We start from the raw sequence: 27,952 nt of genomic DNA on the forward strand, positions 1-27,952 counted from the left end.
TGTGGGAGGGTGGGGAGGATAAAGACATTCAAGACTAGTGCCAATCCTCCTCAACAAGTGCTGTTTCAAAATGGCGGCTCTTGCGATGGCATGTTCGAAAATGTGTACCGCCAGATCGATTGGAGCAAGATTTGTTCTTTCTAGCATCAGAAGTAGTCAAGGTATCGTATTGATATTGTGTTTTTATTTCTGGGTATATCAGTAAACAAGCACGGAAGAGTGCTTGCGGTCGTTCAAAATGTGACCGGATATTTTATAAAAGCATGCTTTATAGCTACTGAATATGGGTAACTGTAATGCGCTTGGCACTCTTAATTCAGGGCCCCCTGCTAAATATAATGTAGATTATTGGCTAAACGGTGATAGATGAAAACTCAAAGATAGGAGTCAACGAAGGGTACCCACGTAGACTGTCTGGCTGGATCATATATCAGTGGGGTGACCCTATTCGGCGGAATGGCGGTGTCGCAGTGATCTTGGTATCCCCCAATTTTAGGCACCCCCGTACCAAGATCCCTAGTGATCTTGGCATCCCCTCAGGGGATGCCAAGATCACTAACAGCGTTGAATACAGCAGACTGGGGCAAGTGAAGCAAACCACAATTCCATTCAAAAACCATTTTGCTTTATAAGAATGCTTTGTCTTCATAAATTTAATCGTTCTTAGCAAACAGTATTGACGACTTCGCAAATATTCGCAAAGCTAAACAACCGTTTGATTCAAGTCCGCGTAATTATTCTTAAAACCAGTTAACACCGAACCATGCGCCGAAATCCCTTATACCGGCTAACCTTTAATATTTCAAACATAAAAAGCGCATTGTAAGAGCTTCCAATTTGCTCGGTGAATGAACATTTAAGAAAAAATGCGAACATGATCAAGAAACTGACAAAGGACTGTCACGCAATATTGCAACTCGATATGAATGCGATCGCCAGGCGTGAAAACTGACCTCTCGAGTCGGTGAACTTATCTCTTTTGTTTGTATTGTTATCAGCAAAAGGTTTTATTGCAGGTTAGGGTAAATAAATACTGGGTTAACTTAATGACTTTTACCTTGTGATTTCGGTTTAGTCTATATAGGTATTCGAGCATCGACCCAAGGCTAGAACATTTACCATTAGAAAAAATAAAAAAAACTTTAAAACGTTGAAAACGTTGAAAGGACAAGACATCTAATAAGGAGAGTGATTTATTGGGGATACCGAAATCCCTAGTGATATGCGTATCCCTTCCGTACTATATTATCTCCGATGAGTATTCTGAGAATTAACCTATCAAAAGCAGTTACCTAAAAGCAAGGCTTTCAAACAGGTACAAAAGTGAGGACGAGGAATTTTGGGGGATACCGAAATCCCTAGTGATTTCCGTATCCCATTCTGTATCCCATTTTTTAGAATTCTGAATAGAAAAGTAACCAACACTAAAGATAAAAAGGTGTGTTACCTAGACGATAAGCGTTCTAACCTGTAGAAAAGGTAAGGAGAGAGGAATTTAGCTAGGGGGATACCAAAATCCCTAGCGATATGCGTACCCCCTTCCATTATGAAATATCAGTTAACTTAATTATATATAGAAATAACAAGACTTTTAAATAATAATAACTTTTTTTTACCGTTTGAACGTTTTTCGTCTATAATAATAATAATAATAATTTGCTAATTTATATAGCGCATATTTCCATGTTCTGATCAATAGCGCTTTACATATTTAAGAGAAAATTAAAAAAAATTACATGACCATGAAAATAAAAATAAAGTTATAAATTATAAAAATACTTCTTAAAAAGATAAGTGATGTCGCTTGACGAAGCTCCACAGGTAGAACATTCCAGAGTTTCGGAGCTGCTACTGAAAATGATCTAGCTCCCAATGTTGACAGCATCTTTCCCTTGGGATGGTCCAATAAGGGCATGCCAGTAGACCTAAGATTGTATAATGAATTCGATTTTATCCTAATTAGATCGCTAAGATAAGTTGGCGCCAGGCCATAAATACATTTAAAAGTCAAAAGTAAAATCTTATAATCAATACGCAAAGAAACCGGCAGCCAGTGCAGCTCGTAAAGCGCCGGTGTAATGTGAGAAAACTTTCCGATGCCAAGAATAAGTCTTGCTGCTGCATTTTGTACATGTTCTAATTTAGCAATCTGCGCCTTTGGTAAGCCAAACAATAAACCATTACAATAGTCAAGACGGCTGGTTATAAAAGCATGAACCAAAGTAATTAAAGAATCCCTCGATAGATATTTCTTAATACGTCTCAAATTATGCAAATGATAAAATGCCGCATTACAAGCCTTGTTTATATGATCAGTCAGGCTTAAGTTGCTGTCAAACCACGATCCAAGGTTTTTGACACATGGGCTTGGACTGATGCGATTATCGCCCACAGTAATGGAACACGAATCTAGTTTATCAAGCTGTTGTCGTGTGCCGATCAACAAAAACTCGGTTTTGTCATCATTGATCATCAACCGATCGTTTCCTCACCGCGTCAATGCACTTTTCCATAGCTTGTATAGCATCAGCTTGAGCAGTGTTACCAAGTGGTTTAAAACTCAGGTACAGCTGCGTATCATCTGCGAAACAATGAGCATCAGGAAGATAATGTTCTACGATCTTAAACAGCTTGGACACATATATTATGAATAACAGAGGCCCTAAGCACGAGCCTTGAGGTACTCCGAGGTAACCTACTTTTCATTTCTCTTGGTAAATTCTCTCTTCATCATACTCATCAGAGACATTGTAGTAGGACGGGATACCAATATCACTAGGGATTTCGGTATCCCCTGATCCCCAATATATCTCTCTCTCCTGACGTTTTAATATGTCTTGTCCTTACCACGTTTTCAACGTTCGAGATTTTCTTTATTCATCTTTGTGCCTTGGCTGTTCGTTGTACTCTTGGGACGATGATTAAATACCTATAAATCACTATGTGCAGGAGTAAAGGTTATTACGGTACGTTATCCCAATCAGACTACGTATTCTTTGTTTACACATACCTGTTTTATTTGTCACTTAACTATATTGTTAATACCGATACAAATAAAAGGGATTAGTTCACATGGAATAAATGAGCATTTAATAAAAAAAATCAAAAAACAAAATCTTTGGTCTAAGGTTATTAAAATCTTTGACAGACTTGAGAGGTCAATTTTCACAGCCTGGTGATTGCATTCATATCGAGTTTCTATTGCGTGACAGTCCTTTGTCGGTTTCTTGATCAAGCATTTTCGCATGTGAAATTTTCATCCACCGAGCAAATTGGAATCTCTTACAATCGTTTATGTTTGAAATATTAACCTGCCTTGAAAAGTTTATCGATAAGCACCATGTGCGTGTTAGTATAAGGGATTCCGGCGCGTGGTTCGGCTTTAAGAATAATTGCGCGGACTTGAATCAAACCGACAAACGGTTTGTTTTCCTTTGCCAATATCTGCAAAGACGCTAATATTGTTTGCTAAGAACAATTAAATTTACGAACAAAGCTTTGTGATAAAGCAAAATGGTCTTTGAAGGGAATTTTGGTTTGCTTCACTTGCCCCAGTCTGCTGTATTCGACGCTGTTAGTGATCTTGGCATCCCCTGAGGGGATGCCAAGATCACTAGGGATCTTGGTACGGGGGTGCCTAAAATTGGGGGATACCAAGATCACTGCGACAGCGGAATGACGGTACGGCACGCGGAATGGCAGAATGGCGGAATATCCTAAAACACGGAATGACGGAATATCCTAAAACGCGGAATGACGGAATATCCTAAAACGCGGAATGACGGAATATTCTAAAACGCGGAATTGTGAAACATTAAAAAAGAAACAACAACAGCAACAAAAACAAACAAAGAAAAGGAAAATTTTAACTACTAACAAAGGCTAAGAATGTCGCTAATAATGATTCAAGTTCTTTAACTTGTGGATATTCGTTGCGGTGACAGCCGGAGAAACCAAGTTGTTTACGAGAGGGGCTAGCAGTTGAAGTCCAGTTAACACTTAATATATTCCTTAAAATGACGGGTTCTTTATATATCTTCTTAATCGTTCGAGGACATCGATCTCGAGCCTGGATTTCGTGGTAGGATATCGAGTGATCAAGTGAGGATTTCGTTAATTTACAGAAGATGTTCTCGCCCGTCGAGAAAATGAAACGTAAAAAGCCGAGGTACGTAAACGAAGCCGTTATAAAGAAAATGGAAGGGCCTGAAATTTATTGAGTTCGTACTGAGAAATAATAATAAAAGGAAACCAAAAACAAGGTCCTACAGTCCTATTTATCTGGTGGTTTAGGGTGAGGAAATTATAAAGGTTTCGGTTTGTAGGAGAAAACAAAAGCAATTTTCAGTCCAGGAAGAACAAAAATTAATATGGCAGTTTGTGGATTGTACGACCCCTATAATAGACCCTCAGCAGGGCCATACCTAGGATTATTTGTCTGTGGGGGCAAGTTTTCCTGGGGGGGGGGGGGGCAACTGGGCCTTTTTTAGTTTAGTTTTTCTTTTTTTCTTTAGTTTTCTTAGTTTTTTAGTTTTCCTGGCGGGGGCAACTGCCCTCCCTGCGCCCCCGCTAGGTACGGCCCTGCTCAGTAAAGGGGTTATTGTGACTCTTGGTGTGATATGGGAATTGTTGGTCTAGCGTGAAGCAAGATCTGCTTATTCTGCACGATCCTTGAAACAACAAAACATATAGCTGAATATGCATCTGGTGTCCATCTCAATAGTCATTTTCTGCATTCCTGTGTAAACATTCCAATGTAAGATTCCTTTATAAGAATTGGTATTCTAGGAATGCGTTGTGTAGTCATTCCAAATGATTGCATGTTATTCAAATGACAAGCCTCAAAGCTGTTTTAGAAACCCATTCTGAAGGTAAAAAAATAAATAAATGTAGCTAAGGCCCGGTTCAGACGCCAATCTTTTCATGAGCCGAACTTAATTCCTTGAATTAAGTACATGAAAAGATCGGCGTCTGAATCAAATTAGAACAGCTATTTCAATTTGGAACGGCTCACCCTTTCTTCCCGCCTGGCTTGGCCGAGAATTTCGCCTGTGGAACGCCTTTGGAACGGCTTTGATTCAGACGCCATACTTTTCATGTGCCGATCCTAATTCATAAATTATTATAATGTATTTTGCCAGCAGTTTACCTCAATTATTGGAACTGTATTAGGAACGGCCTTGGAACGGCCAAAAAGTACGGCGTCTGAATCAAGAGGCGTACTTTTGTCAATTTGGGTAGGTCCAAATTTGAATTGAGTTCGGCTCATGAAAAGTATGGCGTCTGAACCGGGCCTAAGGGAACAAAGCTTACAAACTGATTTCTGACTGATAATGGCCTGGATTTTAAAGGCTGATTATTGATAACATTTTTAATTTCATCAAATTTTCTCAGCGCTGCCAGTTCGACTGTTAAGCTCAAAGCAGCAGGAGTCAAGAAAAGTGGACAAGTCATTGCTTTCACAATTGAGAAAGGAGACTGGATTTGGTTTTGCTAAGTGCATGGAGAGCCTACAGCTCTTCAATAACGATTACAATGAAGCTATCACATGGCTGAAAGCTGAGGCAGAGAAACAAGGCTGGGAAAAGGCCACCAAACTGCAAGGGAGGACTGCATCAGAAGGACTTATTGGAGTCTTGGTGGATGGTAACTTTGGTGCTATGGTTGAGGTAAGTTACGTCAAATTTCACCATATAATCAACTGCCTGTTTTGTGAAAGCTCCAGTAGTTATATTTAATTCTAGTGGATAAAATGCCCATGGCAGGGTTTTCATTAAGAATTGTAATAGCAGGAGAATAGTGTAAAGTAACCGTAGAATGATTTTTAAAGGTTTCACATCTTAATAAGAAAATAGGTAGAGACCTTTGAAAATTAGCCGGAGAATTCTACGTAGTAGAAGGAGAATTCTCCGATCTCCCATGCCTAATGAACACCCTGCCATGGTAGGGATGGGGTTGCTTGTCGTCTTAGTTAGGGTGCAAATTATGGATTTTGGTCTTACTTGGGGTGTCCAGGACGTAAGGCCAGTATTATTAGCCATCAAGGTCTCATTTAAGGTTGCACTTAAAAAATAAAAAACATTCTGTCATACTGTTTTGGTGGTATAGGTGGATCAGGCATGAAAAATGCTATCTTTAAAGCCAGCCGCACACTAGAGCATCTAGCTGAGCTAATCGCCTTGCGTGCTTGTTTGCTCAGCAGATTTCTCTCGTGTGCGGTCATTTTTTGTGAGAATTTTACCTCGCGAGGTCTTGAGGAAAATATCTATCTCGTTTGATATTTTTTGACTCGAAAGGGAAATTCTCAACATGTGCGGGCGACGTGCTAGTGTGTGGCTGGCTTAAGGGGCCAAAAAGCTTGAGCCATGCCCAGATTGGTCTCTACGGCTTTCAACAAAATTTGAAGTAGGCAGCATGTTTGAGTAGAGTAACCAACTGTTTGAAGGAATCTTCTATGATTACTAAAATTTAGGGAAAAAGTAGCCAATTTCTCTGAGTGGAGTAGAACAAAGTAGCCAATGCTTTTTGCCAGCTGTTAGTGCTCTCTGAAAGCATTTGGTCTCCTTTAGGGGTCAATTAAAATTTTTTTTTCTGGTCCCTTTCATATGGGAGTGTCCCCCCCCCCCCCTTATCCTCTACAGGGATAAGATATCACCCACTCCATAGGCAATAATAAAATTAACATAGCTGAAAACCAATGTGGAGTACAACAGATTTACTTCAACAAAAAGGGATCCTCTGCTTAAACTGTTTGTATGCTAAGTAAGTTCAAGGAGCTGAAGAAAATCATGTGTTTAACAGCTTGTTTCTGAATCTGCCCTCCTTTTATGTTAAGCTTTATGAATTTGCAAATATGAAAAGTTGGCTAATCCCCATGAAATGCATGCTACCCTGAAGGGTTGGAAAAGGGAGTGCAGAGGATTGATTGCGAAGTCATTTTCATCTAAAAAAATAATAGTATTAAACTCGAGTTGTGTTTGGCATTGTAGGTTAATTGTGAAACAGATTTTGTAGCCAGGAATGAACTTTTTGTGGACCTGGTGTCCAAAGTAACAAGTGCAGCTATGGTGAAACGGAAGAAGATTGTCGAACAAAACCAAAAGATTAACGCATTTGCTGGCGAGCTCGAACATCTAAGGGAGGTTATACCTGAGTATAAACTGAAAAATGAGCTAATCCAGGACGGCGATGGAGAGACTGTGGCCGATACTGTGGCCAGGACAATCGGCAAATTGGGAGAAAACATCAAAATAAACAAAGCCATTGCAATGACAACGGAAACAAGAAATGTTATTGGCAGCTACGTTCACGGCCCTTTTGTGACGTCATTAGGAGGTTGTTCACTGGGGAGGTATGGGGGAATAGTCGCCGTAAAGCCAAAGCAAGGTAATTCTGATATGGATTCTGTGCAGCGTTTGGCCAATAGGTTGGCACAGCACGTGGTAGGAATGAATCCATCGGTTATCGAAGAAGTTGGTAGTGATAATGAGGCTGTCAAAGACGGAGAAGCGAACAATGTGTTGCTTGAGCAAGAATACTTGCTAGATGACAGTGTTATAGTCAAGGACTTGTTAAATACAGAGGGGGTTGAAGTTGTTGATTTTGTTCGATATGAATGTGGTGCATAATGGCTTTTGCTTGTATTTGGTCGTCAAGAATTTACTAGGTTTAATTGCTGTTTTCCTTTCAACACGCTTGCAGAAAAAATAATAAACCAAAACCGTGTATTATCCATCCGTTTCAACGTGTTCTTTTTCTTTGTTTGTTTTGTTGGTGTTGTCGTTTTTGTACTGATTTTTTAAGTGTTAGCCCTTCTTGTGGGCTCATTTGCATCAGGCAATTGCTAGCGCTTAAAACATCAGCTGCTAAAAGCCACAATGGTGGTCCACTGCCCTTATCAACTTCTTTGCGTTCCAGTACATGCAGCTATTACAAGGATAACGTAATGTGATTTTGCGATTGGATGTGTTCAGTCCAGTGAAAGCTGTTTAAAAACCGCGAACTTAAGAAATGATTCTTAACTGTTGCATTTCTACCTGCTTGATGATTTTTTAAGATATGTATGAAGGAGAGGAACTTAAAGATCAGATTACTGGATTTGAAAGTAAATACTGGAGGGAAATATGAGGATTAATAAAGATTTTAAATTAGATTTCAGAGACAGTATTCAGCCACAAGGTTAAATCGCAACCGATAGATCAATGAAAGAATTTTAACATTAAAGACAAGTGTACCATAACGATCGATTTCTTTAAAAAAAAAAAAACATGTGCAACTTGCGCTGTTTCATGCCTGCTAATGATGAATTATTACGGAGCCCTTGTAACTTGCTGTTTCCTTTCGTCTCTGATATCGATAGTTTGGGACAACATTCCAGTAACGACCAATACTGATCGGTTTCCGGGAAGATTTGACATTACATATTATTTGACAAAAATAATATGTAATGTCAAATCTTCAAAATTGTCACAAAGTAACTCTGGCCATTACTTATGCGGAGGGGGTCAGGTAATTTGGCAAGATACAGAAAATCTACCGGTTCGCTCTTTCACACTGCATAAAGGCAGAGGTGGCCTGTCTCGCCATTGTAGAAATACAATTGAAGACTTGATTGTCGTTTTACCCTTTACTGATATAATACGATTATGATTTACAACAATGTATTTGAGATTTAGGAAAGTGAATTCCATCGCCGGGATGGCTGGTTTTATTTACGGTGCGTTGCAGTCCTGCTGTGCCAAAACACGCATGCGCTGTACGACACTCTGGGCTGAGTCATCAGTAGTGAAGAAATCTTTACTTGGATTTCTGACAAGTGACTTGAGTTCTTCTTTGTTAATTTTCGGTCCGCCTCCGATCGCAATCACGTGTGTGCCGTTTATCCAGGGATCCTGTGGGTTTGAGAAAATAAGAGAGTTAGGGACGAAATTAAGGCCGGGGAGTAATACAACAAGAAAAAATATCCCTTCATCTCCATCAGTTCTTGAACAAAATGTCGGCGACTCCTATCTTTAGAACACCCATGATGGCGAGCGGTCCGAAAATAAACTCAAAATAGGCAGCCCCCCCTCCCTTCCTCCATTTTTGGAAGGGACAGATACTGATGTGTCAAAATATCCTCTTTTTGTAATTAAACAAAGAATAAAACCGTCTTCTTTTGCAGAATAAACTTACTGAGTGGTAACTCATAAAGTCCCCATCTGTAAACACAACCAGGAACTTTGGTACGTTTAATCTCGCGCCACCCTCCTGTCGAAAGAGCTCTCCTGCTGCCAGCTCTAAACCTGCGTCAATTCCTAAAACAGCGAAAATGTCACAAGTAAAACAATGTACAGGCGAACCTCTACTTACGGACAACTCCGTCCATGATACGGAGACCTCTATATTACGGACACTTCACAGTCAGAATTCGTAATATCTCCACCTCTGTAATACGGTCACCTCCGTAATCATACGGACACTTAGTCCAGTCCCTGAGCTCTCTCTCCCGCGCGCCTTTAATAGGGGCTGACCCAGGCGCACGAAGAGAGAGTGCAGGATAACTTGCATGCGCATGCGCCAGTTTTCCCCCCAAATTGGGGGGAAAACCATATTTGGCAGCACTTTTGAAGACGCGCGCGCACAAATGACGAGCTCGACTACGCGACCGTGTACTAAAGCAGGATCACCGGAATAACTTTAAAAAGCCTAACTTTGCAGTCAGTGTCTACTAAAAGCTAACGGCCGAAACAAAAATCGCTATCCGTCAATTATTCCTAGTATTTTGAAGCTGTTTATTGAATTGGTTTTCGATGCATTCGAGCACAGTTTTTTTCTTGCATTTATTCGCGCGCTCGGTCGCGTAGCTGAATTCGTCATTTGAGCGAGCATTTTTAACCAAGCGCGCGCGTCCCTAGACTTGTTTCAAGTCGCTCGTTAGATTCGGATACGGAAACGGAGGGCGCGCGCAGGCATGAGAAACAAAATGGCGGAGGATCGTTGCGGAACGAGCGACTTGGCTCACCTGCAGCGCGCCAATTCTGAAATATGGCGTCACCGGTGGATTTTTCCACCGGTGACGCCATCGAGATTATGTCAATCATATTGTATTGCGCGCGAACTTACTGAGCGCGCTGTGCCCGCCAACTTAGCGCGCGCTGCTCGCGAGACAAGCTTGCGTTTAACTTTTATGACCTTTTGTAGATCAAATGAGGCTGGCCACCACTGCTTGACAGTTAAACCAGTTTTAGAACAAACAACACAAATGTCTTTTTTTTGTGCATGTCCCTTTTAAATCTTACAGAAATGAGAGAGCCATCAAGGGCCCTAAGTATGATTTCCCACAAAAAGGGAAGAAAATCGCAATTTTAACACACGCCACAGCGCGCGTCAGCTGCACACGGCGCACGAAACTGACGTCAATACGATAAAAGAAACCAATTCAGTGCACTCAAGCATGATGCAATTTTTCGCGGCAATAAACGTCAGCCAGAATCGATTTCCTGCAAGTGACACAAGTCGCTCGTTCCGAGCCATTCCTCGGTAAGTGTCGCGTGCGCGTTCACAGAAATAAATCCCGCGCGATTACAAAGGTGATTTTACTCAAGTGGTCTTTCTCGCTTGATTTCAAAGCGATTTTATTTAAGTAACTATAGATGCAAAGAAAAAACGAGGGACTTGGGGCAAGTCTAGCGCGTCCCAAGCAAGTGACGCCAGTCTCCTCGCTTCTGATTGGTTCGTTCTGAGCATGCGCATGCAAGTTATCCTGGACTCTCTCTTTCCGCGCCTGGGTTCAACCCCTATAAAGGGCGCGCGGAATAGAGAGAGTTCAGGGACTGGACAAACGGACACTCGGCTCTGCCCCTTTGGTTCCTCCTCTGGGTGTCCGTATTAATTATAAAGAGGTTGGATTGTTCTGGGGAAAAGGGACTGGTTCATCTTTATCATTCAGTCTTTCTCTAAAAATGTCAAAAGTGATATTTCTGTAGAGTATCCAGTTGAATTCAGTTCAGAAATCTTTTTTTAAATATTTTGCTGTCTTCGCCCACCTGGAGAGCGTCCATCTAGGCAGCTGCTTAGCAGTGCAGCATTTCTAAAAATAATTTATCTGGTATGTTTCTTTGATTTGTCCTCAAATATTCATTTATTTTGCATCGCTTTCTAAAAGACGCACGCGCGCCCACTTTCGTCCTAATATCGCTCAGACTTTAAAATAATAAAGTGAGCTTTTATTTAAATAGGGTCTTAGCTCCTTCGCATCTGCAAGGATTCAATAAATAAGGTTAAAAATGCGCTGAACTAAAATAAAACAACGTAAAGCGATATGTACCCGTGGCTCCTTCCTCGTAAACGAGCGCGTCAATGGCGGACTCCAATTCACTCGAGGAAAAGTAGGTTGTGAGGTTAAAAACCACAGCGGGTCCCATGGTGAACTGTACAAGGCACACATGGGTCGCCTCAGGTCCCACGTCCATGTTTCGTATCATGTCAATAGCAAAGCTCTTTATAGACCAAAAACCCGCTACTCCCATGCTAGTCGAGCCGTCAAGGACCATTGCCACATCTGGTGACGTCACGCATTTCCACAGTCGAGGTGCTCCTAGAGTGTTATTTTTTTATGGGAAACGGGTAAATGGTCATCTATTTGAAGGGAACTGAGGACGGTATGTTGTTTGATTTTTTTTTGGAGGGAACAAGAGATGTTTCTACCATTAAAAGGAACGTGGCATGAAAAAATGTTGGAAACCACTTGAAGTTATTTATGCACATTCTCGTCCCCATAGCCCTTTCGTTTCTCTTAGCCGGCTGGGCCTTGGCACGAGGAAACGAAGGGCTCTGGGGACACAGGATTTCCAGTACTAGATTCTAGGACTTCCGGTCTTCATGTATGCAGTCATGACGTTTCAAATGAATGTATGAGAGAGTCGTTACGTTTTCGACTTCCGTTTAGGAATTCTTTGTTCCAAACAGCCAATCAAAAAAATTCGAATTGATTCAAAAATCCTATGTCCTCAGAGCCCTTCGTTTTCTTGTGCCAAGCCGGCTAAGAGAAACGAAAAAACTATGGGGACGAGAATGATTTATGCGAAACAAGAAATAAGGCACAACATTTCTAAGGGAACAGGGAAACATGTACTACCCTCCCCACCCCACTGACAAGCCCTCACAGCTAAGCAACTACATTTGAAATAAATTGAAGTTTTAAATTTAGTACTAAAATACCGGAATTTTGCAGTGAAATTTTCGTTTAACGCAATAATACAAATCTACTTTTGCGAACTGCAGATTGGTTTGTTTGAAGCCGATTAACTCTAACTAAGAATTAAAAGGTGATCAAAAGCTATAATGATTCCTTTTTTAAAGTGTGTTTTTTATTGCTAATGTTCACCGGAGTTTGAGATTAGTCAACGCCAAAACTTGTGGATAAAAAACATAAACAGGAAACCCACTGAAAAGCTAATAAAGCTGAAATCAAAATTCGCTATATGTATTCCTGGATTAGTTTGATTTTTCTTTTATCCATTCACTGAGAAGATTACTTATCCCAATAATCCCAACAATTTCAATAATTTCCATAGGCAAAACCCTCACTTAATTTCTAAATACGCGCGGTATACATGTATGGTTTCATGTCAATAAAATGTACCTTTAGAGCTATAGAGCTTTAAACAATTCCAAAAGTTAACTAAGACTACCTGAAAACAACATGTGAACGACAAAAATTTCTACGTTTGACACTTACTGCTCAATCAATTCTACTGAAGCTCTATGGACTGGCTTACCTTCAGTAATCGAAACAGATGACAATATTATGAAAACAACCGCTCCGACGTTCATATTTTTTCTGAAAGACTGAATAGAACGTATAGAACAAAATTAACCCCTCTTGTTCGAGTCAAACTAATCGGTACTAGCAGAACTACCCTGGGTACCAGGGGATTTTTCTCGCGCGCGATGGAAATACTTAACAGCGCAAGAAAAACCTCTAGCACCCAGGGTATAGCAGAACTAAACCCTTCAGAGATTTGTGCTCTTCAAGTCAAAATTATCCGTATTAGCGGTACTAAACCAAAAATCATTTAAGTTTTCTTGAGAAATTTTCTGCTCTTAATTTAAGTCATACTTATCTGTACCAGCGGTACAAAACCAAAAATCATTCTCGATTCTTAACAACTTTTAATCTTGAAAATGATGTTTGATACATCGAAACGTCGATTCGCGTTATTATTAATTTTTCATGTAAAGTGCTTTAACATGCAACTCGTCATCCGATCATTTAAGATTTCTTCAGAAATTGTGTGCTCTTACCAAAAATCAATTAAGATTTCTTCAGAAAGTTGTTTCAAGGAAAACCTATACAAATCAATGGTACCAAACCAAATCATTGTTAATGCTCTTGATTGCAAAACAGAAAATTGCAAGCGAAATCATTTTGCATATACGTTTCATAAAACCGAGACAGACCTTCGTTGAAGTCGGCCGGGCTAAAGAGTATGTCATTCTCAGAAGATCGTAAGGTATTTAACAAGAATAACAAGAACCAGTTATTTACGGTCATACCTTGCTTGATGAGTTTTCACGTTGGTGTATTCTCCGTGATTTTGTAACTTATGTGCTTAGGAAGTTCATTAAACAACTGGCTGGCACTATGGCAGCTTAAAAGGGTTTTTCTTAACTGATTTCATAATTTTAATTTAGGAATCGATGCTTTAGTGAAAAGGATTTTATTATCTAAGATTATAAGCTGCTATAATGCAAATTACCATGCTGTATTACGTTATAACATTGTTTGGTTTCAATATCTATGAAAACATTTACTTTGAAAAGCATATCAAATAAACTATTTACCTTCAATAGGCTGAAGTCGAACGCTTTTTGCTCAATCTGCCAGTTTTCGTCTTAACTTTTTTTCTTTTTAAACAATCGTCTTTAAAAAAATAGGCGCACGGAATAGATAGTAGAGAATAGATTCACTAGAATATGCATTTATCTAAATTAACCAGTGGAAAATCGCTAATTGTTTCTTGTAGAAAAGTGAATTAAACATTCCACGCAGAATCGAGAACTATCTCTTGGTAACCTCATGACCGAGTTTACATCTGCACGTTAGTGTTCAAGGTGCTTTTCAAATCAACTATTTTATAGGCACAACTGTTTCTGTGTTCTTTTAGCTTTCTCCGAAAACTTGTAAGAACTGCAAGAAATCGTGTTCAAGGACGAAAGGAAACCGACACCACTCAAAAAAAAAAAACCCGAAGTCATTTGAACTATATATATTTGTCACGAAGACGCAATATAAATTTTTATCGATTTGCAAGTTTTTAACGAGTTGTCATTCTCTACAGTTCTCTCAACCTTTTATTTTTCAGTTATAAGAAATTATTGTGAAAATTTGTTTCCCGATTTTGGAAGGGCAATATTTTGGGACGCAAATTTTCGCCATTTTAATTTGCATGAATTATTTTCTTGACAGTTACTAACTTTCGCAATTTGTGTCGCGATCAAGATTAAAATCAAAGATTCCAAGTGAGGAAAGCGTTTTGAACATAAAAGAAATAATACGTAAGACGCATAACCGAGAACAAACTGTTAATGTTTTGTTCTTTTTGAGTGACACTCGAGTTAACAGGCGGTTATTCACTGACACAAGAACCAGTGAATGGAGACTTGAACGTCCTCTAAAAAATAGGGGGAGGGGGGGGGGAGGAGCAGGGGGTCTAAACTTCCCGTTTCCCGTAACTTTAATTCCCGGTTCTAGCCCCCTCCTTGTGCCGTTGTCTATTGCAAAATATTACGCAATGTTGCAAAACTGTTTCCCCTTCCGGCATTCTAACTTGCGACCAGGCATTCTTGTTTTTGCGGTGAAAAAAAAGAGAAGAACGCCAGGTCGCAGGCCATATTTCTCCAGTTTCAGACCATCAGGCCACCTTGGGAGTCTCATCTAAACGCCGTACTCATTTCCCGCCTCCTGCAGTTTTCCACCTCTTTATGTCCAGATTCCCACCCCCTGTCCCATTCCCCACCCCTCGCCAACCAATACCGAACATGTATTTCAAGAATGGATGAGGTGATTAACAGAAGACCACAGAATATTGACTCATTTGGCGAAAATGAAGTTAGTGTTATGGATCAAAACATTTTAGTCAATATTACTTGGGTTTATCCAGATTTAATCAGTTTTGACGTGTTCTAGTTCTCGCAACATTGCATGGCAAAATTTTGTTGGTTTAAAAACTTTCGTTTTCGTGTACAATTTAATGTAGAACTCGCGCTGTGCAGCACAATAAGGACCTTTAGATCAGTTGGATCGAGTTCGAGTACGAGATTAAGTATGAGTACGACTTTTTAAACCTAGTGCTTATGCCTATATGATTATCACAGTTCACACCAATCTCGTACCGAAAGTCTCCTTTTCAACTTGTCAGCAATTAACATTGAAGAGTGAGGGCTCTGAGAACCTAACTAGATTAAAATTAGAAAGTCGTACTCGTACTCCGATTTGAAGGTCCCTATAGCTAATATCCTGTAGATAGCAATGCCACAAGAAAAAATAAAAATTAAACCACTTTATAGACCTTTATAGGATCTAATTTGAACGCTTACTATCTTAAAAACTGTAAAATGTGAGGTCGTCCTTCGATGTTCGTAAAGCTGGCTTAGGTTTTTACAAGTCTGTAATGTTGCTATAACAACGTACTTGTAACCTTGATGACGTAAGCCAATAAGTGTTCCGAATTATTAAGTTCAACTTAAGAAAACTCTTTCTTGCTTTTCGCTCACTTCATTGTGGTATTGAATGTTACTTTAAAAAATAAATGCGTTGTTGTCATATGAACGGTTCGGTAGGGGCGATGCAGGGCTTATGGTTCGTGTTCACAGCATGAAAACATAACTTTACCGTGGGGTAAAGCTCAAATAAAGCTAGCGTAAATTTGAAATTTATTCAGCTATACGCTGACTTTACATTTTCAGCTGACCATTCCAGCTACACTCAAGTAAAAGGTAGATAAAGAGACATACACCAACTTTATCACATACACATATAGTGTAAAGGTCTGTAACCACCCAACAACATTATGATGGTGTAGTAGATAACCGACATTACACAATTTAACCACCTTTAATTAATGTAAATCCCAATTTTCATGCTGTGGTTGACTTTGGAAACATCCAATTCTAAATGGGGTTGTGGTCCTGCTTTTATGTAATGTGTTCTTGACCAAGAACTGTCTCCTGTTTACCAGACCAGGCAAAAGCTTGATCGGCTCCACTTTTGATTAGATATAAAACCTCTCAAGGGCAAAGAAATCCACAAGGATTAATTTTATTTTTCTTGACCAGGAGAAATGAAGGACCAAAAAAAAAAAAATAAATAAAACAACAATAAACAGAAACAGAGAGAAAATGTCCGTGAAAGTAGAATTATAAATATTTCTTTATTTTCGCCTCGACACGTATTGGAAAAGTGTAAACCTTTATTTTGATGGGTTCGGCACACCCCACTAGGGAGGACTAAAACCGTTGAGGGAGTTTGTTAGAATGTAAAAAGATCTATAGAGACCTAAGTTAGCCAGGGGGAAAAACACAAAGTCTGTTACATTAAGTTGTGCAAGACGCTTTACTCCCACAGTGCCCTCTCCACCCAGGGCCCGGGTATACGTGTTATTGTACCTGCGATGGAGCAACCTGACCAAAATAAACCCTACGATATATAGAACTAGCATCTTATTCAAAATATCCATCTTAACAGATTTTGTTACACTGTACAATTTAATTTTTACTGAACAATTAGCATTGTCGATCTTTTACTTTTTTCCTAAAGCCCGAGTAACTTAGTAGTTTTAGATACAATAAAATTACACTAATGCGCTTGTTGTGGTAATAATTTTGAAAAATAAAAGCGCACTAAGATTGCAAAACTTAATAACGAAAAAGCCCGAAGGAGACTCAACAAATAGAAATCCATGCATCTTTTTTTTTACATAGTACTAGAAAAGGCAAGTTTATTCGCCAAACCACGCAAAGATACATTCGTCAAATATAAAAAACAAACACATCGTAGTCGTGTAACAAAAGAATATCTCGTGAACATTTTTAATTAAAGTAAAATCGCCTAATCGATGACTAGTTAAACACTTAGCTCTCCTTTGTTAATATTTATTCTTTTGTTTCTTCGATATTAAAACATATTCAAGGTAAAATCGGAAATACAGTCTTAATTAACCTTCCTAAGTTTGCTTGGTTTAAAAAAAAAATGCAAAATGTGATTCTTTTTGAAAGTATTTTAAATGGAGGCTTTTGCTAAAATTTGACTCCCAGACACGTCTTGTTAATCACAATATCAGGTGAAAAGATTCATGCAAATTGATATGAGAAGTAGTGACCGAATTTGTAGCTAGACAAAACAGTAAAAGATATATTTTTGTTTTACCGGTTAAAACAAAGAAGTATATTGTTTTTTCATCACCTGATTAAACAAAAACCAGCCAGTTTTGTTTCAATTTGTTTAATCTTTTATTATTCTCTTTGTATCAAAAAATTTTCTATCAAATTTCGAAGGGCAACCTGGCTATTATTCAGTCCTATTTTATTTTCAGTGCGGTCAGTAAAGCTTGACCGCACTGAAAAAAAAAAAAAAATTTTTTTTTTAAAAATATTTTTTTAAAAAATTATTTTTAAAAAATATTTTTTAAAAAATAATATTCAAAAAATAATATATAAAAAAATAATTTACAAAAAAAAAATTTACAAAATATTACTTACAAAATATCAGTACTTTCAGCGAAATAAATGCCTGATCCCATTCACAATGCCTAAGAAAATTATTTATTTTGGACCTTGTGATGTTTTCAAACAGATGACTCTTCAAAGTGAATTTGGCACAAGAAGTCACATTTTCAGCATATTATAAATAGAGTATGTTAGGAACCACAAATTGTTCATTTCTGGTCATTAACGATTTTAATTTCCGATCCGTGTAAACACTGCTCCCTAAAAAAGCGCCAGGGACAAAACAGTTGATAAAATACGTGTTAGTCTGATAAATGTTTGCTCCCAATTAACATAATTGCTATTGTACCTTTATCCGCCGAGTCTATTAACGTATATAATAGGCTTTGCGATAAAAAATCCTTCCACTCAGTCAAAGCTACAACGAAGACAATTTTCAGGTGAGAAAGATTTGATTTAGTTGAATCGGTGATAAATAACTAAAAGGAAACTTGAAAATTTTTAATCGAATCGTCCCAGATTGAAGAGATTTTAAGAGTATACAATGTCTGCCCAGCAACATTTATTTTATATTTTAGGACTGTTTAACGTATTGATTGTCAGTTTTGTTTCTTTTAGGACAAGGAAAATCATGAAGATTCTTTTAGCTACAGTTATTTTCGCCTTGTACACTTTGCAAGCGCAAGGTAGGTTTATCACTTTGGTATCATATTGATTATAAAAAGCAACTCTTTCCTTGCCATTCTAAAAAGCAAACGTTCAAATTAATCTCGTGAACGGATTATCAGAACGCTTAAGATGACCTTTTTATATGTATTCATTCCCGTTTCCCCCTCATAAACTTTATAAGCTGACGAAACATAAACGCGGATAAAGACTCAAAGCATTTCCTAGCTCTGCGAACAGGTCCGGCTGTATTCTATTAAAAAAAAGACATAAGTTTTCCAATTTTGACAATATTAGCTAGCAATGTCTAAAAGGACAAGATAATAATTTTTATGTTATCTTCGTATACGACTTACAGCAGCAAAATTACTAAAGGCAAAAATTTTTATTTTGAATGGTTGAACAGTTAGCTTTAGCTGAGATATGAAACTTGTTGAATATGGCACGGTCAAAATTATTTTCATAATTTCCGGCTTTCGGACGAATCAGGTTGTGTATTTATCAAATTTTGTGTAAGAAATTTTTTTTAGAAATTCCTCTAGTAGAAATTTCAGTTCTGTCCTAAACTGTGCACGGTTGTTTAGTACAAAAGAGCAAAGCAAAAGAAAACAAATCTTAATAACGTTCAAATGTTCAAATTTCGGTTAAAAAAACCGACGGAGAACGTTTGTCCTTTTAGGCAAATATCTTTGTATTTACAAGAATCAAAATGTTGCATGTTCCCTGTCTTAGCAAAGAAGAAATTGTTTTGTTACACAAGAAAAAAAAAAGAGAAACATAATGCCTTATTGAGCTTAGTAATGTTTCAACGATAACGTAAGCTAATTGAAGAGCTAAATTAAAATAGAAAATCAACTTGTCAGTCATTTAATTGAGCGTTCATTTTCAAAATCAAACCAAGTACATTTAAATTGACAACTGCTTGATTAGTTTTTAACAAAAGGAAATGAAATCGATACACACGCGTATGTATCTAAAACGTCTTCCGGGTAATTTCAAACATAAACATGTTGGGGGATGTTCCCTTCTTGAAGCAACCGAGCTTAAAAGTCGTGATTAAAATCTCTTGTGACAGCTGCTCAAATAAAGAACAGTCAATATGCCAGAATTAATAAAGAGAACAGAATCAGAATTAATCTTGCTTCTGTGTTTTGACGCCAGCTCATAAAGTATACTGTCGTTTTGCTATTTAAAATTACCTTCATAGTTGATCATTCTACTGAGCTAGCTAGCTTATTTATTTTTCTATCGGAAAAGGTCAAAACAAGTTTGCAACATGCGGCCGAGCCTGGACGAAAATCGGTTGTTTCAAAGACAACATAAAGCCCTCCCGACCACTTCCTGAAATGCTTCTGAATGACAGGGATAGAAGGAGCAAGTATCACGAACCCGGCTACCGGCTAAACTGGCACAGATGGCAGGAATCTACTCACAGGTAATCTTACTTTAATTATTTTGACAATCAAGACAATCCTCACGAGACGTTACAACAAAAAGAGTCGACAGTTGAGAAGAATCACTTCAAAGCCGTATTAGGCTACGAGCCTGAGTTTTAATTTCTATGAACGATTATAGTTCACCACTAAATTTTCTCCGATTCTGATTGGTTTAAATTGAACACGTGACGCGATAGTGCCCGTCCGCCGGAGGGCACTATCAGCCCATAGTGCCCTCCGGTGAAAAATGCCCGGATCGATAGTGCCCGCCCGTGACTGTTTTTTTGTAAACAAGCTGCCTGCAGACAAAAAACCCAACCAAATTTACTGCATTTAGTGGGTTTCTCGTCTGGTTTTGTTTCGTTTGTTAAATTTCGGCTTTCAATTGAGTTTTTTATCCTCAAAAGTAAAAAAAATTCACGGTGCTTGTTTTTGTATGTGCGCGCGGGAGAAAATTTAGTGGTGAACAATAAAGACAATAGAGTGTTTCTGTCTCGGAACTATCGGTCTGATAGTTGCCCCTTGGAAATTTGATGTTCTTAAAACTAGCATATTTGCCCTCGAAGCTTCGCTTCTCGGGCTAATATTTGTTTTAAGAACATCAAATTTCCGCGGGGCAACTATCAGCCGATAGTTCCTCGACAGAAACACTCTATTGTTAAAATATATAGTCAACGATCGATGCGCAGCCGAGTAGACTAACGGTCCACTGAGTTGAATTGTTTTAGTAGACACCCAAAGGGATTGCATTTTAAAACATACAATTTTAGTATGTTAAAAGCAACGTGCGCGCGATCATGTTCTATCAGCGAAAACAGAAGGAGAACCAATCAGATGCGCGGATCTCCAATAGGACACGCTGAGAGTGCCCACCAATAATAAAGAGACTGACACGAGTGAGAGACAGTAGACTGTTTACAGTCCTCTATTTTTCTGTGAAGTCGTAGAAATAGATCGTTCAGTCCGAACTTCACGGAAAAATAGGGGACTGTGAACAGTCTACAGAGACAGTGACGATCTGATTTTATAAGACCGCTGTACCGGAAAGTCTCTCCGCTCTCATATAGGCACGCAACACGTACAGAGCCCACGTCATTATGCAAAAAGTAAAGTTTACAGCATTAATATTTTTTCTTTTCTTTCAGTTTGGCATGTCGATGCGCTCAGAAAGCTCTTGAAAAAGGATACACCGTATTTGGTCTGCAGTTTTTTGGCGAGTGTTGGAGCGGACCGTCTGCGGAGCTGAACTTTAACCGTGATGGCATAGCTAGTGCTGACAAATGCATAATGAATCTGCAAAGTCCAACAGACTGTGACCAGTCATCAAGTCAGGAGTGCGTGGGGGTGCAAAAGACTAACTACATCTATAGACTGATAGAAAGTAAGTCAGTTAAATATAGCGGTTGATACTTTCGAATTATAAGTTAATTTTTTATCCAACAAAAGACAACTTTGCCTGACTCCAGTCTGCCCTTTCAATTTAATACGAAAATTTTTGCCAGGAAATGATTCTACAAAAAAATTTAAGCAAAAGAATTCGGATCTTATTACGAGGAGTTGGTTTTATTGCCAGATTAATATCACTGTCAATGCAAAGATACTTGGGGTATTTCTTTATATAAGCTGCATGGGTATGCAGTCGTTAAGTACAAGTACCCATGGTTACCCTCTGAGTTACGTCACGTTATTTTTAGTCACTTTTCTGATGTACATAATAAAATTGAATGAACCCTAAAATAATTGTTTTTAAGGTAGGAAAACACTAAAGAAGTATTAATAATCCCAAAATAAATAAGGAAGTTGCTACTGAGGAAGATAAAGATGAATTACGACAAACTCCATAAAATGGTCAATTATTGAAAATGATTTTTCAACAATGACATGAGCATGGGACAAAGGAAAATTCTGAGTTCCCGACGGGAATCGAACCTATTTTCATTATTTATTATTTATCACCGAGCTTAAAATTTACCATCTTTATTACTTATAACACACTTGATGATTTCGACATTGCTGATCCTAGCAGTATGCAGGACGCGTGTCACAAATCAAACTAGTAAATGGCCCAGCTCGCAACGAGTCTCTCGTAGCTCAGTTGGTTAGAGCGCCCAACCGGTATCTGGGAGGCCATGGGTTCGATTCCCGTCGGGGACTCAGAATTTTCCTTTGTCCCATGCTAGTGTCATTGTTGAAAAATTCATTTTCATTATTCATCACCGAGCTTAAAATTTACCATCTTTATTATTGACAATGGTCAGTTATTATTAATTTTTTTTGTCGAGATGCTCTGTTCGCAATTAGCTACTTTAACAAATGGGAAAGCCACAGATAACTTTGTTCAAAGCAGTCACTTAGTCCGATTGCCATAGGCATGATGATCGTGATACATTCATGGTGCTAGAATAACCAGTGACTGTTGTCCGTACTACTCCGTACTACAAAGGAATCAATCAGATTACAGTATTTCTAGAATATACCACTGTATCCAAGTGCGCCCTGAGAAATAGCTCCCGCATGCAATCCTTGCAGGGGATCGTAACCAACCTTGTTCCAAGGACCTCTCTCTTCTTCTCGCTTCAAGAGACGCGAAGAATAGAGACTCTGAAACCGAGGTTTGATCAAAATCTTAGGCTAAGCTAACTAAGTGCTGTATTATATACAAGCGTTTACAGGGGCATGTACCCACCTATCTTAAAAGCTTTCTTAAGCTTACTAGCGAGACTCATTTTACGTCAGACTAGATAAGCCAACTTTAACAAAGTTCGTCCTGTTATCAAACGGCAAACCGAAGGAGGAAGAACATTTACAGTGACTGCTTGTCAAGCCTGAAACAGTTTACCGCTAACTATGCCAAAAATACCGTCTCCTAAATCATTTAGGAACTCTAGAATTTTTAAAGAACAGCAGCTTTTAAATCATTTTATTCTGTAACTAACGGTTAATTTATACTTTCTACCCTTTTTTCTTTTTTAATATTTTATCTCGTGTTTCTTGTATTTTTATTCGTTATATTGTCTCGCAGTTTAGTCATAGTATTGTAGTGTATTTTATTGTAATAAATGTTAAAGGGCCACTGGTTTGTTTTTATTTTTATGCCATTTTAGCGCTACCTTCATTAAAAAAGACTTTACTTACTTACTTTGAAAATTAGTCAATGAAATGTGATTTGTCTAAATTTTAACTTCCTGTTTAGATCCAGGCCCCCAAACCCCGGATGTTGATGGAAATTACACCAACTGGTCTCAGTGGACTGAATGCAGCAAGACATGCGGCGGAGGAGAGAAGACGCGAGAGAGATCTTGCAGCAATCCTGAGCCAAAGGGAAATGGGCGTCCTTGTGTGGGTGAACCAGAGGAATCTGTTAGATGCAACGAACAGGAATGCGATAGTATGAAGGCTGAGTATTTGTAACTATTGCAAAAAGGTTAAAGGTGGTGCTATCCAAGGTCCCTTTTTAAAGGGTTGTGTGACTAACGTTACTGAAAGACGTTAGTAGTAAGGAGGGTCGATATAGGGCAAAGCCAATCAGATAGCAGGATTTAGGTCACGTGACACATATACCATGCATTGTATTACGGGTGTCTCGCTAGTGGTTACATACATCAAAATTTCTGGAAGTAAATGGTAAAGAAGCCCGGCAAACATCAAAGGAGCAAACAAAGAGGCCAAGATTTTTTTTGGAAGGTCCACGGCCCTGCACATCTTTTGTTTTTCGCTCATAACACTATGCATGAATTACGTAATCGCAATGTTTCTATTGATTAGTGGCATGAACACACGTAACCACCTATTGTATTTTGTCAGGTTTTGTGCAGGGTCAACCCCCAAAATAGCAAACACGAACAAACAACTTAGAACTTTGCCATGCTCTAACCATTTCCCTCTATAAACTGTGCATACATGGAGTGCTGCAGAATTTGATGTCGATCTTCTTCTTTTTCACTTCTTAGTAAGGAAAGGGAAACGTTTGTTCATGTAGCGACTTGTCTTTCCTTTTGCTTTACTAGATTGTGATAAGGTGATGGATGTCGGCATTATAGTGGACTCGTCCAGCAGCGTCAGGCGTGACAACTACGAGCACGTGAAGACGTTTTTAATTGATCTTGTTGACAAGATGCACGTCTCTCATCGCATGACCCACGTTGGCATCATCCACTACAACCACAGAGCGTTCTTGGACTGGGATTTTAACGCGGACGTGGCGCAGAACCTCGTCGCTCTCAAGAAAGCCATCCAGAACTTGAAGTACCAACCGGGAGGGACTAGGACGGATAGAGGCATAGAAATGGCTTCGAAAGAGTTGTTGCCCGAGGATAGACCAGACGTTCCGCACGTGTTGCTAGTTATCACGGATGGAAAGACAAGCAGGAGGTCCAAGAAATACAAAGATGTGTTAAAGCCATTTAAGGTAATAAAATAACAAACTCAGAGACTCAAAGGACAGTGCAGAATGCATTATGGCCAATCAATCGACAGCATGATAATTTCGCTTGAGAATAAGTCAAATGAGTTTACCTTTCAGTTCAGTATTGAAGCAGCAAATGTGATGTTTGTGCTTTTCGTGCAAAGGTTTGTAACATGATACCTTTGTTTTTCTCTTAGACTGCTATGATGCGTTTAAGTCTAATTAAATGAACGCCACGGATTCTACAAGAATCATACCGCATTGTCTTCTTCAGCATTTAGAAAACGACCTAAAAATTACAAATTTTCAGTTCGAGCAGAGCACAAACTATGAATTACAAAGCATAAAATGTCGAAATTGCGACTTTTCCCCCGAAATTGTCGCTAAAAATTGCGGCTTTTTTCCCGAATTGTCGCTAAAGCATTTCGTGCGCCAGATCATGCTCTCGCCACGGTCTGGTAAATACGTCACACGCTCACTCAAGCATGAAGCCGAGAAGCACGTAGTGTGAAGATTTCTTTCAAGAAATGTCGGAACCGCCACGAAAGCATGTTCGAACAACTTTAGAGGCAGAGGTTTTACAGAATAAAACGGAGATGAGTTCAACCGATGGAGAACAAATCAAAGGAAAGGAAGTGACGGATGTAATATGATACTGTTGTTTTTTCGCAGATCGCTGTGATGACTTTTAAGTTTAATTAAATTAACGCCAGGGATTCTACAGGAATTCTACCGCATTGAAAAGCACACCACGTTAGGCTTTAATACAAAATTTCTAAACACGTCCCTGTTATTTTAATTTTCGATAGCTTGAATTTCAGTTTGATATTGAAACAGCAAACGAGATACTTTTGTTGTTGTCAAAAACATGTTACATTACACTTTTGTTTTTATCGAAAACGGATGTAACATGATGATATGGTAACGTGATTTATTTTCTGCAAACAAGGCGACATTGATTATCACACAGATATTATCAATTAATTATGAGATGCTACATCACCTTTTCTGAAAAAAAAGTTGCCATATCATGAATTATTTCACATTAACTACTATGACGCCTTAGTGTTTAATTCAATTAATTTGTGGTTTTAACTTGGCGCCACGGAGTCTACGCGAATCCTTCTGCAGAAGAAACACGCAATGTTCGTGATGTAGACTGATCTGCGCATGCGTTTAGCACAAAGTATTTTGTTCCAGAAAGAATTGTACCCCAAGGAGAGCATAGTGCTTTCTGAAACAAATATATACCGTGAGTTCTTCAATTGTAAAAATCGCAAATATACTCCCCGTTTTACCAAGGGCACACGGTCAGGTTCTCTCCATCCCCCCATAATTGGTGATTAAAAGTTTACACCGCGTTAGCGGTTTAGTGGCTTAGTGGTTTAGTGGTTTAGGGGTTTAGCAGACGCCAACCCACCAAACCATCACAATAGTGCATTGTGCACTAAAAACCAGGAACAAAAAAGTCGTCTTACAAGACGTTGGTTAGATCGTCACCCGTCAAACAGCTGGTACAAAGCAAATTCAAGTTAAAAGGGTAAATCTCCGGTGTAATTGGCGTAACAATTTCACACTCGTTTTATCGTTGTGCCTTAATCTTTCCCTTCATTGCTTCTTTTTAACTTGTGAACTACTGCGCATACGCAATAAACAAGTTATCGGGATTTAAAAGTGCAAATCCGACATTCTCGTACCTCGAGTCTTCGTTCCTTACGGTGCAAGCTTGACGAAACGAGCGACTCCCGACAGTTCCGTTACAGAATCGATTTCGATTGGTCTTGAAATCTAAACAACTGTCCGGACGTAGAACACCAAGGAGGTCGTTGAGCTAGGTTTTTGAAACTTAGGCTAGCGCAATTCAACCGGAAGTCCGATATTTTTGGACTTAATATCCGAGTATGAGAGCGCTCGCCTCACACCAGTTCGGACCGGGTTCGACTCCCGCACCCGGCGTCATATGTGGGTTGAGTTTGTTGTTGGTTTATGGTCCTTGCTTCGAGGGTTTTCTCCGGGTTCTCTCGTTTTCCTCCCTCCACAAAACCAACACTTCTAAATTACAATTCGATCTGGATTCTGTGGGATTGGAAGAGCCACTATGTGGAAGATGCCACTGTAAATTCCCATTAATTTTACTTTATGTTCAGGTAAACTTACCTGAGCTAAGGACTTTTTATTATTTATAGTAAGGGGATGACTCTTCGATGGTTTTGTTTTGTTTTAATAACCAGCCCTTTTTTCCTTATATCCAAAAGGATGAGAATGTGAAAGTGATCGCTATTGGAGTGGGTCCGTCAGTGGACTTGGCCGAGTTGACAGAGATCGCCGATGGCAAAAAAGAGAACGTGGTCCAAGTGGATAAGTTTGACAAACTTGTTATGAGGATCAAAGAGATTCTTAAAATCTCTTGCGCTACCAGGAGGCTTCTTCAGTAGTAAGTTGTTTACATATACATAGCCTATGTAGAATGGGATGTCATGGGTTAATTTTGCAGCAAACAATGAACATGAATGAAACACTGTCTCTTGTGTTTGATTTATTACTATACCAATTGCCATAGTGCATATGTGCTTTTCAAACTCATCATTAAATTCATCAAGTTAAAACAAAGAAAATCATGACCGTGAAGGAGGTTTAGATACCCGGTCTTAATTAGCATAGATTTTTACAGTTCGTTTATTTCTCTATTTACTCCGTAGGTTTTGTTTCGATTGAAAAGATATATCAAACACTCGAGACAGTGCTTCATCGGCTATCCAAACACCTCGAATTTCGTCAAAAATACTCAGGGACGGTGGAGCAGTTTTCCAGGTGGGGGGGGGGGGGGGGCTGACTAGTGACTTTAAGTGGGGGGACTTAAGAGACTCTTCTCTTAAAAAGTCTTTATTTTTTCGGAAAAAGTGGGGGGGGGGGGCTAAAGCCCCCTCCCAGCCCCCCCCCCCCCCCAGCTCCGCCGTCCCTGATACTCCGCTGCGCGTCGCATTTGCAACTCTCTTCTCGGTGTTTGGATAACCCAATGAAACACTGTCTCTCATGTTTGATACATTACTATACTATAGTGCATATGTGCATTGGATACATTTGCACTTCATCATTAAAACGGTTATAACAGTTGTTCGGGCAAACGCCTCTACATCTGAGAGCTTGAAACAAGTAATCCGTAAAAAGCGCGGGAACATTCACGTACGAAATTGCACCTGATTGGCAGAGATAAGTCAGCTTCGTTATGATTGGTTAGAATATATTGCACGAGTTTCTTGAAATGTTATAAAAATTAGAAAACACACATACGCAGAACAAGGAAAGTAATTTTGGGAGAGAAGTTTTGTAAACTTTCCTAAAAAACTTTTAATTTCTTTATCAGTTTTCTTTGTGATAACCTTTGTTTTCTTCTGTTTTTGCAGGTAACACATTAATAGCATGTGAAGAAAACCTTCTATCGGTTTCACTTTAATTACCAGGGTTGAAAAAGCTAGGCTTTAGATACATGTGAACAATGCACTACAAAGATGTCACACAACAATAAAACGCTATAATAAAAGAATCACTCGATTGATTTATTGCTTGTTAGACCATACGTTTTACCTTTCTAATTTCGTCTCTTTTTTTTCTTAATATTCTACCTTTCCTAAAATAAACATAAATATTATTGATATATCAAACCAATTAGTATAAGCTTTAAAGAACCTACGACTTAGGTAACCGAGAAATCACAAATAACTTCCCCGTTTCTTAA

At 38.9% G+C, this 27,952-nt stretch overlaps 3 protein-coding genes across 3 annotated transcripts; 2 read left to right on the top strand and 1 right to left on the bottom strand.

Moving 5' to 3' along the window:
• The first annotated feature begins 35 nt into the window (after positions 1–35).
• LOC144657369 (elongation factor Ts, mitochondrial-like) lies at positions 36–7,696 on the top strand. The gene is made up of 3 exons (XM_078517716.1): positions 36–161; positions 5,395–5,669; positions 6,990–7,696. The coding sequence occupies exons 1-3, from the start codon at positions 71–73 to the stop codon at positions 7,626–7,628; spliced, it is 1,005 nt and encodes a 334-aa protein (XP_078373842.1). The 5' UTR covers positions 36–70; the 3' UTR covers positions 7,629–7,696.
• A 923-nt stretch (positions 7,697–8,619) lies between these two features.
• LOC144658421 (integrin alpha-1-like) lies at positions 8,620–12,888 on the bottom strand. The gene is made up of 4 exons (XM_078518816.1): positions 12,762–12,888; positions 11,309–11,578; positions 9,175–9,296; positions 8,620–8,891 (listed from the first exon to the last, which is right to left on the bottom strand). Exons 1-4 carry the CDS (start codon positions 12,814–12,816, stop codon positions 8,712–8,714), a joined length of 627 nt encoding a protein of 208 aa, XP_078374942.1. The 5' UTR covers positions 12,817–12,888; the 3' UTR covers positions 8,620–8,711.
• Positions 12,889–18,064: 5,176 nt separating this feature from the next.
• Positions 18,065–27,772, top strand: LOC144657361 (coadhesin-like). The gene is made up of 8 exons (XM_078517708.1): positions 18,065–18,149; positions 18,328–18,395; positions 19,633–19,810; positions 20,957–21,192; positions 23,005–23,199; positions 23,819–24,219; positions 26,472–26,650; positions 27,621–27,772. Coding segments are annotated over exons 2-8 (1,245 nt in total). The 5' UTR covers positions 18,065–18,149; positions 18,328–18,340; the 3' UTR covers positions 27,622–27,772.
• Positions 27,773–27,952: the final 180 nt, after the last annotated feature.

Source organism: Oculina patagonica, chromosome 6 (assembly GCF_052425735.1).
Source record: "Oculina patagonica isolate OP01 chromosome 6, crgOcupat, whole genome shotgun sequence".
Classification (NCBI taxonomy): domain Eukaryota; kingdom Metazoa; phylum Cnidaria; class Anthozoa; order Scleractinia; family Oculinidae; genus Oculina; species Oculina patagonica.